The sequence below is a fragment of the Etheostoma spectabile genome, chromosome 23 (genome assembly GCF_008692095.1).
Source record: "Etheostoma spectabile isolate EspeVRDwgs_2016 chromosome 23, UIUC_Espe_1.0, whole genome shotgun sequence".
In the NCBI taxonomy this organism is placed as follows: Eukaryota; Metazoa; Chordata; class Actinopteri; order Perciformes; family Percidae; genus Etheostoma; species Etheostoma spectabile.
Window position 1 is genome coordinate 9,164,731 of NC_045755.1, and position 21,052 is coordinate 9,185,782.

At 42.5% G+C, this 21,052-nt stretch overlaps 2 protein-coding genes across 16 annotated transcripts in view; one reads left to right on the forward strand and one right to left on the reverse strand.

Moving 5' to 3' along the window:
- nrcama (neuronal cell adhesion molecule a) overlaps positions 1-21,052 on the forward strand; it is a 1,100,153-nt gene that overhangs the window by 789,086 nt on the left and 290,015 nt on the right. The window lies entirely within an intron of this gene.
- LOC116673013 (arg8-vasotocin receptor) lies at positions 9,481-13,901 on the reverse strand. Its single transcript, XM_032505100.1, has 2 exons — positions 12,724-13,901; positions 9,481-10,348 (listed from the first exon to the last, which is right to left on the reverse strand). The coding sequence occupies exons 1-2, from the start codon at positions 13,685-13,687 to the stop codon at positions 10,065-10,067; spliced, it is 1,248 nt and encodes a 415-aa protein (XP_032360991.1). The 5' UTR covers positions 13,688-13,901; the 3' UTR covers positions 9,481-10,064.

The window sequence follows — 21,052 nt, forward strand, 5'->3', positions numbered from 1 at the left end:
AAGCTCCCACAACATTGAAAAAGTGACAAAAATGTTGGAAAAAGCGATAATAATGTTGAAAAGAAATGTTTTTTTTTTCATGGTTGACTGGAAGACAACACAAGGGTTAACTCATTGCATTCTTCTGCAGAAACACCTCTCGTATATTTTACTTTAAGGAACGGTTGGGCACTTCCCCGTGGCGTGTTTTTAGATGAAGATTTACATCTGTACTTATGTGCACAACATATAAGCATGCAGGCAGGGTTGATGGTTTAAAGATGGTGCTACTTGCTTTCGTCTTAAAGTAAGATAAACGTAGCTGTTGTTGGCCTTCCTTAAGTATTTGTTTGTCCCCGGGGCCCGAGGTCTGCGATAGGGAAACCACTTCCTGAATGCACAGAGATATGGCACATAAAAGCCATTAATGGAAATGCTCGATTTGCACACATTTGACATTTGAAGTTTTTATCTTCTGCTTTTTTTTAAGAGACGTGCTTTTGCACTATTTTCTCGATTAAAATAAGAAATCTGGCACGTGTGTCTTTGTGTAATTTTGGATCACGATGCAGATTCAATATTTAAAGTAGGTCTCTAATCTCTCAGGAGGTTTGCTTAAAAAAGGTAAAGAACTATGTAGTCTAGTACTAATTGTAGGGGAAAAAATCTGATATGGTTCTTTTCATAGATATAGAACATGTCTTTCTATATCTATGGTTATTTTAGTGAAGTTGTGACCTCAACGTAGCCTTGAGTGAAAACAAAATAACTGAAAGTCAACCACTTGTGCTGTTGAAACTTCTGATGCTTTTATTTTTTCACATTTTATTGACCAAATAAACTATTTATTCAAAGATTAGAAGTGTCCAACCTCAATGAAGATCAAAGTTGGTCGCTGCCGGCGCTCCGTGGGGCCTTCTTGGCAGTGCCTGATTTTGCCCTAACTCCCAAAATAAACCAAATATGGGCGAATAGGTGGAGCGTTGATGGAGATGAGGCGGGCTGAAGGAAGCCTGCAGTCTATGCTCACCTCCTGGGACGGCAGCCACCTGTCAATCAAAGCGGCACGATGTTAATTATGCATAACTCTAAGCCTTAATATAATTTAAACGGGAGATTTCAACCGTGGTCATGGAAGGGGGAGCTAGCCTCGCTATAGAGATCAAAACTGTTTTTGTACCTGGCTGTAATCACGTTTAATTCTGCTGTAAAGTTGGGGTATTTAACATGGGGTTCCATGGGGGTTTCCTATTTGGAGCCAGCCTCAAGTGGCCATTAGAAGAACTGCAGTTTTTGACACTTCACGTTGGCATTTCCTTTTTATAAGTTAAGTATTTTAAAAATGTACTTAGTTTCATTCCCCTACCGTATCAGAACCAAGAGTCAGCGTGATCGCGTGATCGCGTGATCACCGAAGCCAAAGGTGTTTGTGTCGGCCGAAGCTTCTTCATCACTCGTGTGAACAGGTGTAAACAAACCAAAAAAAATGTATCGCAGGAAGAAGAAGCAACGTTTGGGGTTACAGAGATGGACCAACCGTCTGAATGTAAATGAAGGAAAAGGAGTCTGGGTGATGGCTAGAAAGATAGAGGCCACTTAATCTGTAGCACAGGATGGGGCTCCACCCGAGGTCATTTAATGATAAAAGCTGCTCCATTCTACAGCCACATTCATCTGCGCTTCCTGTCTTTAAACAATGCACTTCCTTTTTCACAATTTCCTGCATTCAGCTCTTTGATAGAAATATATCCGTGTGGACACTGTCATCTGTTCTTAAGCAGATAGGAGGCTGGACAGTCCCACTCTGTGGGTTAAAAAGGGAAACTATAGCAACCATGTGGATACACTTTTTATTTACTCACAGTAGTTTGGATTTAAAGTACTTGTAGAGTGATTTCTTACCTCTGTAGCTGTCGGTTTCTATGACAATGACTTTGTAGATAATCTCTTTTTACACAGCCGGGGCAAAGGGGGGTAATATTTGGATAAAATACTCTGAATGGCTCCATCCTCCAGTCCAGTTGGACACTGACAGCAGCAGATCAGTGAGTTGAATTATAGTAAAGACTTTTATATTTCTTAAATCACATTAACGTTTTTTATGTTTCTGTGCCCCTCGCTCAGCTGTTTAACGTCAACTCCTGAGTTACCTGAGTCAACCTGGGTTACTCCCAAAGTCCACCTCACTGCACCATCTGCTGTGTCAACGTGACTCATTTTTACACCAAAGAAATCACACAAAAACTGAAAAGAACACACGTTTGTCTGGTGATGAGTCCTGGAGTAAGAGGGTTAAGCAAGGACAGGATGTGGGGGAGGTGGGGGGGGGGCCTGCAGATCCCCCAAAGCTTTCAAGTATCCGGTTTTTACTTACTTTTAGTTTTTTTGTTATCAGGTTGTTGGTCCATTATTCTGTTCCTTGCAATCCGACTCGCTGCAGTTCAGAGTTTTTCTATCAAACACGTCAAGGTGTTTTTAAAGTCACTAAAGGCAAGGCAGATGTGTTGATATAGCTGTATGGAGAGCACATGATTTAAGTGTAATTGCCTCCCCCGAGCAGTGGTTCTTACATTTCATTTGTACAGTCGGTGGTACAAACTATTTGAGGTAGTTCAAAAAGGAAATTGTTACACTTTTCATCAGCACCTCTCAGGTTCAGCGTGGGGTTATATTAAGCCTTCAGACTCTCGGTTTAACTCAATCAAGATGCAATGGGTGATTGCTGCACTGACGGCTTTTTATTTCCCCTTTTCCATTTCTGTCAAATCAAGTCCAGACAGTCGAAGCCGTCAGACCGTCAGTCGGAGAGAGAGAGAGAGAGGGAGAGAGAGATAGAGAGAGACTCATCATCATAGATCTACAGCATAGAGAAGATCTGTATCTCGCTGCCATTCTGTGTCCACTTTGGATGCATCTTTGTTCTCAACTCGTTTTCCATGGTAAGTAAAAAGGGAAAATCTCTTTCTAGTAAAAGGATATGACATGGTTAATAGGGGTGTATTGACTGTGTAACATTGATCTGGATCGATTAAACGATCAACGATTCCAATATCATCAATGCAAAGGCAAAAAAATACATGCGCATTCATTTCAAAATGTCCGCTTTATATTCTTTTTATTGTTTGTTTTTCATTTAAATCGTCTGGAGGAGCTCCGTAATAAAATTGTCATATCATATTTCAGTTGATTTTTGTGAGTGGATATAAATGTAACTGATTGTTTTAAATGGGCTAATGTCGATCGCAGGCCCCTGAATTGAATCGAATCAAATCGTATCGTGGCTAACTTTGTGATATCAGCAAATATCGTACCGTAGTACAAAGGATCGAGATATAAAATCAGATTAGAATGAAACTTGTGATTTATGCCCCTAATGGTCCAGGGGGTGTCGGGTGGTGATGAACCTCCACATAATAATCCACTGAATCTGCAGCTCCTCTCTGCTCTACAGGGCTGTATAGTTTCAGCTTATTGTTCAGCTGTCCGATTCAACACTTCAACACTGTTCTGGTTCACTCGCAGCGTTCTCGTAGCGTCGTTTTTAGAGAGAGAGAAAAGCCACTGCACACTTCCTGCTCAGCAGCCAGACCCCGTTGGAGACGAGCTGTGTCTGGCTGTGAAGCATTTAGCAGCTAAAGAGACAGATGTTTCCCTCGGGAGTTGGTGGAGCCCAAAAACAACAAAAAGAGAAAGAATAGTGCACCGACATTGATCGGGTGGACACAAAAAAACAAAGATTAGACAAGCAACTGTTTGCTAACAAGTACATCAGCTGCATAGGTGGTGATATTAGTGAAGATATATAGTGTTTTGATAAATTTAGATATGCATTTAAAACAACAAAGTTCAACCTCATGGTGACCCTAGAGGAGGATTACCAAAGTCAATGGTATTCATTCTCTAGAACAGCGAGTCCCAAAGTGGGGGTCGGGACCCACAGGGGGGTCGCGAGCCAGAGAGGGGGGGGTCGCAAGTTGATTTCCAGAAATAAAACAACAATTTTAAAACGATTAGAAATAGCATAATGTTAGCCATGATTACACAAGATAAAACTAGTGGCTAAATTTAAAATAAAACCAGCAAATAATAAAAAGGGAAACTCTTTTGATTTTCACGCCTATAGTGCGTGTTTATATATATATATATATTATATAATATATAATATATATTATATATATAAGAGTTTACATACGTTTATAGTTGTCGCTAGTCACTTGCACTGCACCGTTACTTTGGGGGTCGTGGGCTGAAAGTTTTTGGAACCCCTGCTCTAGAAAACACAAAATGTCTGTACAAATGTAATCAAAATCCAATAATAATTGAGATATTTTAGTTCAGACCAAAGCGTGGACCGACCATCTGACAGGCTGACATTGCTATGAACTCACGGCACTAGCATGGCTAAAAAAAAAAAAAAAAAAAAAAAAGTAAACTAAGAGCTGTCGTTTTTTTTTCCTCTTACCAAGAAATGCTGAAAGCAGCTGTGTCACGCTCCCAGAAGGGCCCCCGTTACATAAGGTGTGTTTTTGAATGTGCAGACAGAAACCAGCCACACATGTGATGATACAAGAAAGAACATTTATCTTTCTTTGCATGTGAAATATATATATATATATAGATGACAGGAAACGTTACACTGGTGAAACATATTTACAACAACAACACATCTGGGAAATCTAGATAGAGAGTTAACAAGCCAGCGCAGTTACATCATTCCCATTAATGCAAAGCTCTGTGTGTGTGTGTGTGTATGTGTATGTGTATGTGTGTGTGTGTGTGTGTGTGTGTGTGTGTGTGTGTGTCTCTTTGTGTATGTGTGTATGTGTGTGTGTGTGTGTGTAATGAGACATCATAATCAACCATGTTTCAAAAGAAGTGTATTCACAGGGTTAATGATATTTGTGCTTTCATTATCTTAATCACCTTTCCATTTACTAGCCAAAGCGATCATAATTTTGATAATGTTCACAACGGAAATAAGCTAAATTTAATATGCTTGTAAAAAAAAAAAGGAATTACATTTCAGGACAGTCAAATTGCAAACTAAAAATATAAATCCTTTTTTTTGCACATTATAGGTTTACAAAGAGAAAAAGCTTACCATCTCCAATTCTGTTCACAAACTGCTCCAAACAACGAACGTGCGTCACTTTGTAACACACGTTGTAATGCTCACCTAGCACGCCCTCATGCTCTGCTCCTGACTGGCTAGTAGTCCTTACCTAGGTACTGTCAGGGCCCTCATGCTCTGCTCCTGACTGGCTAGTAGTCCTTACCTAGGTACTGTCAGGGCCCTCATACTCTGCTCTGACTGGCTAGTAGTCCTACCTAGGTACTGTCAGGACCTCATACTCGCTTCTGACTGGCTAGTAGTTCCTTACCTAGGTACTGTCGGTACGCACTCATACTCTGCTTCTGACTGGCTAGTATCCTTACCTAGTACTGTCAGACCTCTCATACTCTGCTCCTGACTGGCTAGTAGTCCTTACCTAGGTACTGTCAGGCACGCCCTCATGCTCTGCTTCTGACTGGCTAGTATCCTTACCTAGTTACTGTCAGGCCCCTCATACTCTGCTTCTGACTGGCTAGTAGTCCTTACCTAGGTACTGTCAGGGCCCTCATGCTCTGCTCCTGACTGGCTAGTAGTCCTTACCTAGGTACTGTCAGGGCCCTCATACTCTGCTTGTCTTTCTGACTGGACTAGTAGTCCTTACCTAGGTACTGTCAGGGCCCTCATACTCTGCTTCTGACTGGCTAGTAGTCCTTACCTAGGTACTGTCAGGGCCCTCATACTCTGCTTCTGACTGGCTAGTAGTCCTTACCTAGGTACTGTCAGGACCTCATACTCTGCTCCTGACTGGCTAGTAGTCCTTACCTAGGTACTGTCAGGGCCCTCATACTCTGCTCCTGACTGGCTAGTAGTCCTTACCTAGGTACTGTCAGGGCCCTCATACCTCTGCTTCTGACTGTCAGTAGTCCTTACCTAGGTACTGTCAGGCCCTCATACTCTGCTTCTGTTGACTGGCTAGTAGTCCTTACCTAGGTACTGTCGGGCACTCCCTCATGCTCTGCTTCTGACGGCTAGTAGTCCTTACCTAGGTACTGTCAGGACCTCATACTCTGCTTCTGACGGGCTATATTCCTTACCTAGGTACTGTCAGGACCTCATACTCTGCTTCTGACTGGCTAGTAGTCCTTACCTAGGTACTGTCAGGGTCCTCATACTCTGCTCCTGACTGGCTAGTAGTCCTTACCTAGGTACTGTCAGGACCTCATACTCTGCTCCTGACTGGCTAGTAGTCCTTACCTAGGTACTGTCAGGGCCCTCATACTCTGCTCCTGACTGGCTAGTAGTCCTTACCTAGGTACTGTCAGGACACTCCCTCATGCTCTGCAATAGAGATGGTCTGATACCATTTTTTGCTTCCCAATACTGATTCTGATACCTGAACTAACTAACATAAGTACTGATCCGATACCAGTGCGACATATATTTTAATATGTTTTAACAGCTGTGTACTGCTATCCCTGTATGGATATGATATGATATGATTTCTATCTTTGTTGTCGGTCTGGCTCAGGTTAAGCTCTTTGTGAAACATGAGCAAACAATGAAAGCCACAGAATTTTCTTTTGTAATACAGTTTGACAGTCAGTTATAACAGAAAAATAACATAAATAAACTACTTTAACATAGATTTTCTTTAGGGCTTTATTACGTGGTTTCGGATCGGTGCATGAACTCCAGTACTTCTTGATACCAGCGTTTTAGGCAGTATCGGAGGCGATACTGATACTGGTATCGGTATCGGAACATCTCTACTCTGCAACTGATAAGCTAGCGGTACTTACTGCTCATGAGACTCTCAACAAAGATGGTACAGAAGTGGGATGCCTCACTCTGTGGCTAAAACAGAGAGCTCAACACACAGGGTGAAAAGAGGAGCTGCAGCAATGTGCAGTGCAACAAATTTATGGTGTTTTCTGAAAATTAAACCACATAAAAAAAAAGAATTCTGGTACAATGTCTAAATACAGTTATCAACCTGAAAATGAGCAGAATATGAGCACTTTAATAAAATTACTCCCAATTCCAGCTCCTCAAACATAAATAATTTGGTTTTCTGACAACAAGCTTTGACGTTTGAACTGATTGTTCTACAAAATCGAGGATTTGAACATGTAAACTTTTTTGGGAAAATACTGTGCTGTATTTTTTAAATATTTGCTGAGAGTTTCTAGACCAAATGATTAACCAACAATCAAGAAAATAACTGTCGAATTAATTGATAATGAAAGTAGTGATTAGTTGCTGCAGCCCTAGTACCTTTTTTAAAGCATTGAGACTGTGCTGTGATACATTTGTGTGTAATACTGCAAATATTAAGAACTACAGTACATTTGGAAAGTTTGACATGATATATGATATCGAATATCAAACATGTTTTGTCAACAAAATCTGTATGAGTGCGACGTGCAGCAAGTGGACCTGAAGACTTTACATTAGACTCTTTACATTTCACACATTTAATCTGGTGACTGACCCAGACTGGAACAGACCCGGACCGGTCCAACTTGGTCCAAGCAGTCATCATGCCCAAATCATTTTCACAAATAGCTTGTCCTTATGTGCGAGTAGTTATTTTTGTTATACCAAGCTCACTCACTGACTATAACCTCAAAGACCTAAAGAAAACAACCCCACATGCAGCATACGAGCTCATGGGTAAAGAGCTGGGGTTTTAAGCCAAGGACCCCTTAACTGAAAGAGAGACGGAGCGGGGACCTCCTACTACATATGTTGTGTAAAATTAAGTTGCATATTAAACTGGGCCTAAAATAACGTGCAGGGCAGCCTAAAGCATTTATACACACCTTTTTTTGGATAGAATACTAAGCTATTAAAATAGCCTTATAGTTTATGGCATGATTTTATAAATCATGTTTTTATGTCAAAACATACACTACCTTAAAATTTGGGGTCACCCAAACAATTTTGTGTTTTCCTGAAAAGTCACACTTATTCACCCCTACGTTTGTGAAATATAGAAAATAGAGTCAAGACATTGACAAGGTTAGAAATAATGATTTGTATTTGAATAAGATTTTTTACATCAAACTTTGCTTTCGTCAAAGAATCCTCCATTTGCAGCATTACAGCATTGCAGACCTTTGCATTCTAGCTGTTAATTTGTTGAGGTAATCTGGAGAAATGTCACCCACGCTTCCAGAAGCAGCTCCCACAAGTTGGATTGGTTGGATGGGCACTTCTTGCGTACCGACGGTCAAGCTGCTCCCACAACAGCTCAATGGGGTTCAGATCTGGTGACTGCGCTGGCCCTCCATTACCGATAGAATACCACGGCCTGCTTCTGCTCTAAATAGTTCTTGCACAATTTGGAGTGTTGTTAGGGTCATTGTCCTGTTGTAGGATGAAATTGGCTCCAATCACGCTGTCCACTGGGTATGGCATGGCGTTGCAAAAATGGAGTGATAGCCTTCTTATTCAGAATCCCTTTTACCCTGTACAAATCTCCCACCTTCCCAGCACCAAAGCACCCCAGACCATCATATTACCTCCACCATGCTAACATGGCGTCAGGCATTCTTCCACATCTTTCATTTGTTCTGCGTCTCACAAACGTTCTTCTTTGTGATCCAAACACCTCAAACTTGATTCATCCCCACAACACTTTTTTCCAGTCTTCCTCTGTCCAATGTCTGTGTTTTTTTGCCCATCTTAATCTTTTTCTTTTATTGGCCAGTCTCAGATATGGCTTTTTCTTTGCCACTCTGCCCTGAGCCCAGACCCCGCAGCCACCTCTTCACTGTAGATGTTGACACTGGTGTTTGTGCGGGTACTATTTATGAAGATGCCAGTTTGGGACTTGTGAGGCATCTTTTCTCAAACTAGAGACTCTAATGTACTTATCTTCTTGCTCAGTTTGGCAACCGGCCTCCCACTCTTCTTTTTCTACTCTGGTTAGAGCCTTTTGTGCTGTCGTCTGAAGGGAGTAGTACACACCGTTGTAGGAAATCTTCAATTTCTTAGCAATGTCTCGCATGGAATAGCCTTCATTTCTCGACAAGAATAGACTGTCGAGTTTCAGATGAAAGTTCTCTTTTTCTGGCCATTTTGAGCGTTTAATTGACCCCACAAATGTGATGCTCCAGAAACTCAATCTGCTCAAAGGAAGTCAGTTTTGTAACTTCTGTAACGACCTACTGTTTTCAGATGTGTGAACATGATTGCACAAGGTTTTTCTAATCATCAATTAGCCTCTGATCCTGAGCAAACACATTGTACCATTAGAACACAGGAGTGATAGTTGCTGGAAATGCCTCTATACACCTATGTAGATATTGCACCAAAAACCAGACATTTGCAGCTAGTGTCATTTACAACATTAGCAATGTATAGATGTATTCTTCAAAGTTAAGACTAGTTTAAAGTTATCTTCATTGAAAAGTACAGTGCTTTTCCTTCAAAAATAAGGACATTTCAATGTGACCCCAAACTTTTGAACAGTAGTGTACATGTGGCACAGTGAATCCTTAGGATGAACTGTATCTGGGGAGGGATATCTAAGTGACTACCTATAGGCCAGGAAGCCTTTCACCAGTGGGGATTTACATTTGCTAAGAAATTGTTGGATTCATGTTAAGACTTGTCAATTTTTGGAAAGAAAACATTGCACTAATTTGAACTTTTGAAGATCCCTGGTACAGAGACATGCATGTAGACTCATGAAAGCTATAGTTTACTCATGCACCACAAAATGAATCTCAGTGTGAACAGATGATTCTAAAGAAGTTACATTACAGCAGAGAACACAGACATCATCCATCATGCTAATGGCTGATGTGGATTTGTTTTGGCTCCGTTTATCGCCAAAAAAACTCCAAGCTGGCAGACTGAGGAGCGTTATTAAAACTCGTTTTCTAGCAGCCGTGTGAAGCTAAAAGCAACAAGCGAGCTGTGGATTTGACCGCGCCCTCGGATGAGATCATACCTTCCCTCGCCACGAGCCAGCAAACTGAGACCACTTCATGTATTACAGACACAAGGGTCGCGTTTCCAGTGTTCAGGATGCAGACGGGAGCTGCGGAGAGGGTCCAGGGGGTGGGTTGAGGTCTCTGAACGGCTCGGAGAGGCGCGGACCCTGCAGGCGGGACAGCAGCGTGGTCCGGCGGCTGCTGCTGACCGAATCCTGTTGGCTCAACTTGGCCTTCAGCGGGCGGCAGCAAGGCATGCTGCTCGCAAAGTCCGAGAGGAGGTGGCCGCTGAAGATCATGTAGATCCAGGGGTTGCAGCAGCTGTTGAGGCTGGCCAGCAGGGCGGTCAGCGTCACCGTGGTGTTCTCGGAGTCTGCAGGGAAACAAAAGATTTATGAGGCACCCACTGAAATGTTAACAACTAATCAGAGGTGTTTACTCTCACTAACATGCCTGCCAAATGTTTATTCTCCCCTCCAGACCCAGCGTGAGCCTGTAATTACTGGATTTACAGTTTAGGACTTTTGTATTTAGGAGTTTTTTCCAGTACACCGGAACTGTGTTCTTGCTCCGACATATATTGGCGTTCTATCAGAATATCTGTTTGTATACAACTATAAGATCTTGTAATGTTTTCAGTTAGTTTAATGGTGTAACACTAAAATGTAACTTCTTTCCTTTCTAACAGAAGATCATTTTAAGCATTTACACTAGCTTTGTCTTTACAAGAGTCTACCTTGGCTATGTTGAGACAGTCTTATTTCTCCATTGTAAAAACTCACTGGGCACTGGTTGGTTTTCGGGGGGGGGGGGGGGGGGGGGGGGGGTGTTGTGCGTACTTGTTCTTCACAATAACATGGCATGCATCAACAACTCCAACTAAAGTTACACCAACCACCTGAGCATTGCTCAAGTGTTCTTACTGCTTTCGCTTTTAAAAGTCACTTTCCTTCACTGATTAAACATGTAAATGTCCATGTAAGTACAGGAAAATTCACGCTTAGATTCTTAGATGTGTATAAATTACTTCTATATGCACTACGGGGACGATTGCCCAGGGAAGGCACGTGTCTGGACATGACCAATGACAGTGAACACACCAAACCTGGACACAGTTGCATTACCTTCTTATACACTGTGTGTGTCTGCAAGTGCCAGTTATTTCCATTACAGAATCATTGTACAATTCTTTTCTCAATGACTTTGTAGTATTTCTCCACTTTGTGGAAGCAGGTATAGCGGATCAAAGGCAACTTTATATTTACCAAACACATCAGTTAGTCCTCATCTCAAAAACCTTCTCTGTTGTAATGATTCAATTAAAAACATACTGTTTATAGATACCAACAAGTATGTAAGCTGAGGAGCATTTTTTTCTTATGCTTATTATTTGCTGGCACTGCAATACAAGCACAAGCATGTCTTTTACATGGATCGTATGGTGAGGATCCTGACTTTTTGCCTCAATCAACATCGTGTATGTGGACAAGAAAGGTCTCCTTTTACAAGGTTCTCATTTTAAAACAAGGCAGCTGGAAGCATTAAAAGTTAGCCTGAAACTGTTTTTTCAACCAACTTATGGAGATAATTTTCTAATGTGAAAAAACAGCTGATGAAATCTGCTCGTGCCACTTATGATTTCAGGTTGGAAAAGAGAAGCTGCTTTTGTCTATAGTCTGAAATTGTTACAAAAACATTCAAAAATGATCTAAATCTTAATTTTAAAAACCTTTTTATGAACGCCGTCGTATCGATTGTTGTGGAACTGAAGGGAGGATCTTTTGTGCATTTAGAGAGAAAATAAAACATGCTGTATATGGTTGATTTAAATGAATGTGGACTAACAGTGGGGATCAGTGATTGGTCGTTAGGTATGCACGTACACAGCTTATTCATGTTTCTGTCTGGCTGCTGATTGGTCGACTCCCCCTCTCACTGAACCAGAGCCAGAGCATGTTGTGGTTGTGGCTTGATTACATTTTGATCAGTACATTTTTGGATTTAAGTGGCTTTTCAACATGTTCGGTTTCAACTGTTCCTCTGAAAATGAATTCCTTTCAGAGTCAGAAAGCCTCTGAAAGCAGCACCTGTGAACTCTCATGAGTCAGTAAAACTCTCTTTGGAAGCCATAATGAAATTCTGTAGCTCTTTGAGCAGCAGCTCCTGCAGACAGGTTTTTACAGGCTTTGAGGCGGCAAAGTAAAATTCTTATCCTTAGCTCCATCGTATGAAGATCACACCAGGCTGACTGCACAACTATTTTATTATTCTTTGGAACAGTTTGGCCTCATGCAAAGTTTACAGTTGAGAGTTCCACTTTTTCAGTGTGACATACTACACTTGTATAATTTTTATACACTTTAACTGATGTGAAGAGAACATTTTACACGTTATGAAACTGTTTCAAAGGTAGGCTCAAATAAGAATGCAGATATTTGACCTATAATTAAAACTAAAACATGATCAGTCAGTGTGGTGACAGGTTATACATTTAAATATATTCCACTTTTGCTTCGTGATCTTTCACACCTGCTTATTGTTTGAGAAAGTGGAAATACATCAGTAATTGGTCGACATTTTAGGGAAATATCGCAATTTTTCCAGCCTTTTAAGGTACAATAAAGTGCTGCATTTTAGGAGGAATTATGTGTTAATAAGAGGTGTATATCCACACAGGTTGTTTCTTTTTAGCATATCGCTTCGTCTAACGTTAGTGGCGAGATGGCGTCCTCACAGCAGGACACTCACCGTCCCAGGAGAAGGTCTTGTCCCACACGGACCACATCTGCACGGTGAAGAAAGGCGTCCAGCACACCACGTACGCCAGCACGATCACGAAAGTCATCTTCACCGTGCGTAATTTGGCGCGGGAGATGGTGCTGACGCTGCTGACCGAGCCGCGGTTCAGAGCCCCGTTTTTGGACTCCGCCGCCGAGCCCGCGGTCTTATTCCTCCGGGTCTTATACTTGAGGTTCATCCAGATGGTGCGGCAGATGAGTCCGTAGCAGAACACGAGCACGACCACCGGCACCAGAAAGATCCCGGCCGTCATCCAGGTGATGTACGCGCGAAGCCCCCACGGCTCCACGAAGTGTCCCCAGCAGTCGTAGACGGCCGAGCCGGGGTGCACCTCGCTCAGGGAGAAGATGAAGTACTGCGGGATGCTGAGCACCAGGCTGCACGCCCACGTCGAGCCGATCATGATGTGCGCGCGCTGCGTCGGCTGCTGGAGCGTCTGCAGCGGGTGGCAGATGGCGATGTAGCGGTCCAGGGTCATCATCACCATCATGTAGGTGGAGGCGAACATGCCCAGCACCTGCAGGTGCTTGACGATGCGGCACAGGAAGTCCGGGCCGTGGAAGCGGTAGGTGATCTCCCAGCAGAGCTGCGGCAGCACCTGGAAGAAGGCCACCACCAGGTCCGCGAGGCTCAGGTGCTTCATGAACAGGTGCATGCGCGACGGTTTCCGCCGCGTTTTGTACATGGCCAGCAGCACGCTCACGTTCCCCACCACTGCCGCGAGGAACGCCAGGCTCAGGACGGTGATCTCGAGCTTGGCCACGTCCTCGTTCCGTCCAAACGGGTCGGTGTCATTTCTCTTCGCGCCGATGTCTCCGGCGGCTGCACCGGACTCCAGCGCGTGCGTCGAGTTGAACCCTTCGGTGCAGTTTGTGCCCGTGGAGTTGCAGGAGCTCTCCCAGGGGAAGAGCATGGTGACCGCTTGTCCTCCGTGCGCGCGGAAGTGGCTGCCCGGCTGTGCGCTACCTTTACCCCCGGGCGACTGTGACTGAAACTCCACGGTTACTCCACCATGAACGGGACAGTCACCGGGTTGCGCGGAAAGGGAACCGCGCAAAAGTCATAAACAAAAATGCACAATTATGTTTCCACCCGTGGCGCACAGCAACAACAACACTGCTGCTGATCCAGCCTCTTTTAAAGACTCCGGCTCGGAGACTAGAGACCAGCCCCCTGTACCCACACACTCAAAACCCGTACCCACACACTCAAAGCACACAACCCGTAGACACACACCCTTCCTCTTCCCTTCCACTTAACAACACACAAGGTAAACTGGAGCCTGCAGGGAGCAATCTCTGATGTAACTCAAGAGTCTGTGTAATGAAAAAGCCTTTTTTGGGGGATAATTTTACCCAGAATTAAAAGTAAAAGGGAAAGACATTAAATAGCAATTGGAAAATAAAAATAAACGCACATTGGAGATAAGAAAATTAAAAAAAAAACCATAGGCAATGTTTTCATTTGAGAGCTTTGGCTTTTAAGGATTTTCAGGATTTTAAAGTTCACCTTTTTTGTTTCAGGTGAACAATAATAATTTATATAATAACTTTTAATTTGTGAGATTCCAGTTTGCCCATCTGTGCTACACTACAACAACCAGATCGTTTTCAATGCCAGAAAACCCTGAGGCGACTTAAAAAATGTCTAAGCAATTTATCATATTCCGCACAAGCTGTAACCACTCGGTAACAGATGAACATCCATGGAACAGATGTAATTAGCATATTAGTAACGCCGACTCCCCCACCCCCACCCAATTATCGATTTAACCTTTTCTTTATTCTGACCATGACCAGACCCATGGTGGGTCTGAGCGAGTCTGTGCCACACTGACGTGTTTTTGTGGCAATTATCTCAGACAGCGCTCATTTCCTCAGCACTGAGCGGGAAACCAAACAGAGAGAGAAGTAGAAAACTTCTGCAGTCAGTAACATAAATAACATTAAATATCACAGCTACAGCTTTCCTCCCAAAGTTTTTCTAGAGAGGCCTACACATGATGTTCCATTGTTTTCCTGTGGGGAGAGCCGGGAGAATGAGAGGGGGAAACACTAGAGCAGGGGGAATAAGAGGGAGAAATGCCGGAGCAGGGGGAATGAGAGGGGAGGAGGGAAAACAACCAGTCGGGGGTGAGAAGGAGAAACCCAGAGCAGGGGGAATGAGAGGGGGAAACACCAGAGCAGGGGGAATGAGAAGGAGAAACCCCAGAGCAGGGGGAATGAGAGGGGGAAACACCAGAGCAGGGGGAATGAGAAGGAGAAACCCGAGCAGGGGGAATGAGAGGGGGATACACCAGAGCAGGGGGAATGAGAGGGGGAAACACTAGAGCAGGGGGATGAGAGGGGGGAGCCAGAGCGGGGGGAATGAGAGGGGGGGGAAACACTAGAGCAGGGGGAAAATGAGAGGGGGGGAAACACCCAGAGCAGGGGGAATGAGAAGGAGGAAACCCCAGAGCATGGGGAATGAGAGGGGGAAACCCCAGAGCAGGGGGAATGAGAGGGGGAAACACCAGAGCAGGGGGAATGAGAAGGAGAAACCCCAGAGCAGGGAGAAAGAGAGGGGGATACACCAGAGCAGGGGGAATGAGAGGGGGAAACACTAGAGCAGGGGGAATGAGAGGGGGGAATGCCCAGAGCGGGGGGAATGAGAGGGGAAACACTAGAGCAGGGATAATAAGAGGGAGAAATGCCGGAACAGGGGGAATGAGAGGGGAAAACACCAGAGCAGGGGGAATGAGAGGGGGAAACACCAGAGCAGGGGGAATGAGAAGGAGAAGAAAACCCCAGAGCAGGGGGAATGAGAGGGGGAAACCCCAGAGCAGGGGGAATGAGAGGGGTAGCTGACCTTTCAAGGCACAACCATAAGCGCAACCAAGTCCAGGATGTTCCTGCGCTTTGCCTCTTTTCTCTGTGCCCTACCTCGCGGTTTTGCCACAGATCATGTGTATAGACGGCTTAGCAACAATAATGTCATTTTGTCATTTGCCTCAATGAATTCCTTAAAATCCAAACTTCACAACAAACCAATAAGTCCACCAACATGTATAACAGAGAATTACACACTGAAGAGGTTACATATCATCCTACACACCATATATTGTAATTTCCCGCTAATGTCCTCCGGAACGATGAACTAAATTACAGAGGAGAGGAGCACAGTGAATATTTAGTTCCCCACCTTCCCCTGTAGTGTGAATCCTGTCCGAATGGAGCTGAAGCTCTTAGCTGCTCTGAAAACAGTTTAAGTTGCGGAGTTGTGGAACGTTTAACCATAAGTAAAAACAAGTCCCACATTTTGGGAACTAAGATTATTCCCTTTCTGGTGAAAAGTTGGATGACAGGCTCAGAAGATTGATACCACTCTAATGTCTCTGTTAAATATGAAGCTCCAGCCAGCAGCTGGTTAGCTTAGCTTAGCATAAAGACTGGAAAAGGGTAGAAACTGCAAGCCTGGCTCTGTCCAAAATGGAGAAAATCCAACTAGCTGTGCCTCTAAAGTTTGCTAAACTAACAAGTGCTATCTCAGTTGTTTAATCCGTTAAAATTGTCATATTGTCGTTTTTACTGTAAAATTCCTTGAGTCCGACTCCAATAAGTTGGTAGTTCCAGCCCGGAAGCAACAAATTGCCATTTGTTATTTTTTTATTTTACAGCGCATTTCTGACAGTTTATAGACCGAACAACTTATTGATTAATAGAGAAAATAATCGACAGATTAATCGACTGTGGAAGTAATAGTTAGTTGTTGCAGCTCTAATTCTGTTATTCTAACAATAAAAATAGCCCACTATTACAATTATTAAGACTTTTTACTTGTTTATAAGTGCTTCTTGCACCTTGTTTGCTAAGCGGTAAAGATAACAAGGCTAACCTGCTTCAGGAGCCTTTAAATCGTCTTCCTCTGGGACAGAACGGGGTTTTCCCACCGTCCTCTGATACTGGAGGAAAACCACGCCAGGATTCCTTGCAACCGCCTCCCTACAAGGCCACAACTTTTGTTTCTTAATGTTCAATCTATATGCAAGACGTGAGTAGAGGGATTTGAAAGTCACGGAGGCTGACTGTGTTTTTCATGTCAAGTAGTTGAGTGGAGGGAGAGCAAGCTGCTGATGCAGACCGTTACATAACACGCTGTGGTTAAACAATGGTGGGTAATGGTCGGGGCTGTCAGGGGGTTGTGATTTATTACGCGGTGATTATGAAACTTGTCGGACTCGCACAATAATGAAACATATCCCCGGCTAGTGTGCACGCTGATAACGGCTGACAACAGCTCGGGGACCGGTATTTAATCACAAAACACTCTGTTTTTAGATAGTTATGTCGCCAACATTTACAAAAGTACATATTTTCCCATTTGGTTTTGTTCAATTCCACATACCACATACATATAACACACTCAACAAATATTCACATACAAAAACTAACAAAATGCAAATTAAACAAAATAAAACAACACATAGACATTAAATGACCCTAACAAGGTGCATAAATTAAAGCATTAAACATGATAAAAATTCGTAAAAGTTAAATAATTTTAGTCGTCCTTATCCACCCCAAATTCCGAATAGATAGAAAGGCTTTACTACTACTACTACTACTACTACTACTACTACTGTTTTGAGTATCTGGCATCATCTGGTAAACTGTTCCAAATTTTAGTCACAGCACAACAAAAGTATTTTGATGTAAAATAGCCAAATATGATGAATTTGACCCCCCCAAAAAAGACAAAATTTAAAGCCATTGTTATAACAAATGTACATTTTCTTTGACAGACAAACGATCCATGCATGTAGTGTTTTGTTGTGTAAATAGATAGAATGTTGAAATCATTCTTTACATGAGATTTCCAAATTATCTAAATGTTTTTCCTTTTATTTAGCCTAGTAACAACAACAACACACTGCCTGCCATAGTGGCAGGGAGGGGAAAAAAAACCCAAAGTTACATTCAGACCCTGGTTGCAGGTCAATCATGGGTATTGATCTACAACCCTACCCGGACCCGCAGATGTGGCTGTTTTCTGCTATGAGACCATAAATACATCCCACTTACTGCCCCTCTGAGTTCACTTCTCACTGTATTTAATTAACTATACATTATCCTAGTCTGCTGGGCTTCTCTCTCTCTCTGATATCTACCTGGGTCCTGTTTGGACACTTCAGTACACTACAGTAATTCAATACTAGCAGTCCCTGGGGCAAAATGTGAGGAGCCAGAGAGGGTAAATAAAGAGGAAATACAGCAGTGAGAGGGAGTAGGCCTGAGCTACCAGAGGTGGACCTCTGAAGCTAAAGTAACAAACCACAGTAAGGAAATGGGCCTTAACGGGTTAAAGGTCCGCATTTATAATAAAAGTAGTATTAGCAGAAAAAGTCAATGTCAGTGAGGAAAAAATGAGATAATGAACATGGCCAAAATTGGCGATGTTTGGATTTTAGGAATATCACTATTGTCATTACCTTGCAGATCAGGATTTTACATTACACATGAGACCATATAAAGTAGCTCATGAATCAAGTTAAAGGGGGGGGGGTTTACAAAATATTCCTCCAACCTTTCTTGTTTTTCCACTTAAGTCTTCGAGGACATGTAAAGTTTACTTATAATACTTTTTTGGTACTGCGTGAAATTGATAGCAAGGCGAAATCTGCGAAGATTTAGTTTGGAAGCAAATGAAACGCGTCCTCAACGAACACTGGGCGGTTTTCCAGATCAATAAACGACATCAGCTCACAGGGGCGGCCGTGGCTCAGTGGCAGAGCGGTCGCCTGCCAGTAGGAAGGTTGCTGGTTCGGTTGCTGGTTCCTGGTCCTGCTGTCCCGGGTTGACGTGTCCTCGGGCAAAACGCCGAACCCCCAGTCGCCCCCGATGCTGCGCCATCAGTGTGAGTGTTCGTCTGATGTCTGACGGCAGGTATTTAGTTGTGTGAATGGTTCCTGTACTATGTGAAAGCACTTTAAATAGTCGTTGAGACTAGAAAAACGCTATACAACAACAGTCCATTTACATTATGTAGATTATCATTCATTCTATGTGTTTATATATTATATTATATTATTATTATATTAAATATATTAGATTAGGTTTTTCGGTTTCAAACCTATTTGCAGCTGCAAAATAGTTAAATTAATGTAATTTCCAGTGAGGCGTAGGGAGAAGGTTGGGTGGATGTACAAAGTGCTGGATTGAACTGAAGGGTTAGTTACATATTTTGTATAAATATAGTTTTCTATTAGATATTTTGTACCATTTTACATATTTTGGTTGTGATTGGTCCATGCATATCTCTTCAACATGACTCCCGATGATCACCTAATCTGACCATGTTGAAAGACAAAAAATATTGTGCAGTCTGATCCCAGGGGCATTTAAATTAAAAAAAAAAAATGCTGACTTTTTCTGGCAAGAACAGTCTCCAAGAGGTTGGTTCTTCTTTTCTATTGCTCTTTATTTGTATAAAAAAACCTCTTCACATAACAAACATTTTTACAGAGTTAAAAACAAGTTTTCTGAAAAAATATACATTTCAGAGATAGAATAGAATAGAAAGCCTTTATTGTCATTATACACAAGTGCAGTACCTGGGAAATGAGATTGAAGCAACCCCTTTACACTGTTGACACGAAATATAAAAATACAAAATATAAGGAAATAAAAATATAAAGTATAGGTAGATAGTGCGGAGTGGAGTCCTGAGAGTAACTATGCACCATTTGTACCTGACAGCAGTGATACTTTTATTATATTCAGTTGAACTCCAGCTGTCAACGTAATTTCCCTCTGTTATCACTACAAAAAAAGTACAGATGAAGTATATGGCGTCCAAAAAGCACCTCCAAACTGTGCAACCTACTTCTGCATAATGCAGTGTGAAAAGGGCTTCATAATGAGATGTGTCTTGTGTCTCAGCTGCAGGACTGAGAAAGTCACTCCTCTGTGTGAGACTCACTCCTCTGTGAGAAAAATCTAAAGAATAACCAGCTCTGGGTTTGAGTGAGTTCAACCTCAGAAAACCTCCCAGTGGGAAACAGCCTATATTTAGTGTTGATCTTCCCAAGTAGGTATTGTTTTCTCTGCATGTGATGTGTGTGCATGTGCTGTGTGTGTGCATGTGCTGTGTATGTGCTGTGTGTGTGTGTGTGTGTGTGTGTGTGTGTACACTCTCTTTAACTACATTTGTGGGGACCAAAAACCGGGAATACAGTATACTTATGGGGTCCTGACAGCTTTGTGGGGACAAAATGCTGGTCCCCATAACGTTAAAGGGCTGTTTGAGGAATAAGACTTGGTTTTAGGATCAGGGTTAGAATTAGGTTATGGTTAGGGTGGGGGTTAAGGTTAGGCATTCAGTTGTTATGGTTACGGTGAGGGTAAGGGTTAAGGTTAGGCTTTAGGTTTGGATGGTTAAGGTTAGTAAGGGGCTATGACTGCATTATGTCAATGACTGGTCTCCACAAAGATAGTGAGACACATCGTGTTTTGGGTGTGTGGGTGTGTGTGTGTGTGTGTTGTGTGTGTGTGTGTGTGTGTGTGGTGGTGTGTTGTGTGTTTGTTTGTGGGTGTGTGTGTGTGTGTGTGGTGTGTTGTGTGTGTGTGTATGTGGAATTTATGTGATTGTATGCGAGCTGAAACCATGGAAGGAGCTGTTCACCACATCTGGACCTCACCTGTTTATTTCTAAAATCCTGACCCCTCCATAGATTAAGTATCATATTTCAAGCTGTCAAAAAATACCATGAATAGACACTTAACACTACAAGGGACGCCTCAGAAGGCCGTTCATTTCTTGATTTGATGTTTCCCATTTTCCTAATTCAATCATGTACAGTATGAGTACATGTGTGTATTACTTAAGATTTTCATATTAACCACCATTTTATTGGGTTCTCAAAGTATTTTTTTATTTTATTTTTTTGTATTTTTTGTGCATTTTAAGGGGAAGACATGCACAAAGAGCGGGCAATACCCTCTAAATATGGGCCACGCTCGCTACCCAGTGAGATACCTAGTGCCGGTATCTTTTCTAGTATGGTCAAAAATAGAAATTCCTTCACTGTTTTAATTACTTTCTATTAATACTAATTAATTAATGTAAACAGTCAGTGTTTTGTTCCATCTCTCATTTTTTTTTTTTTTTTAAGTGGCTCATATTTCTGCTTCATTTGTTCAGGTTCATAATTGTATTTTGAGGTTGTACCAGAATAGGTTTATGTGGTTAAAAGTTTCATAAAAACATATTTTTGTTGTACTGCACGTTGCTGCAGCTCCTC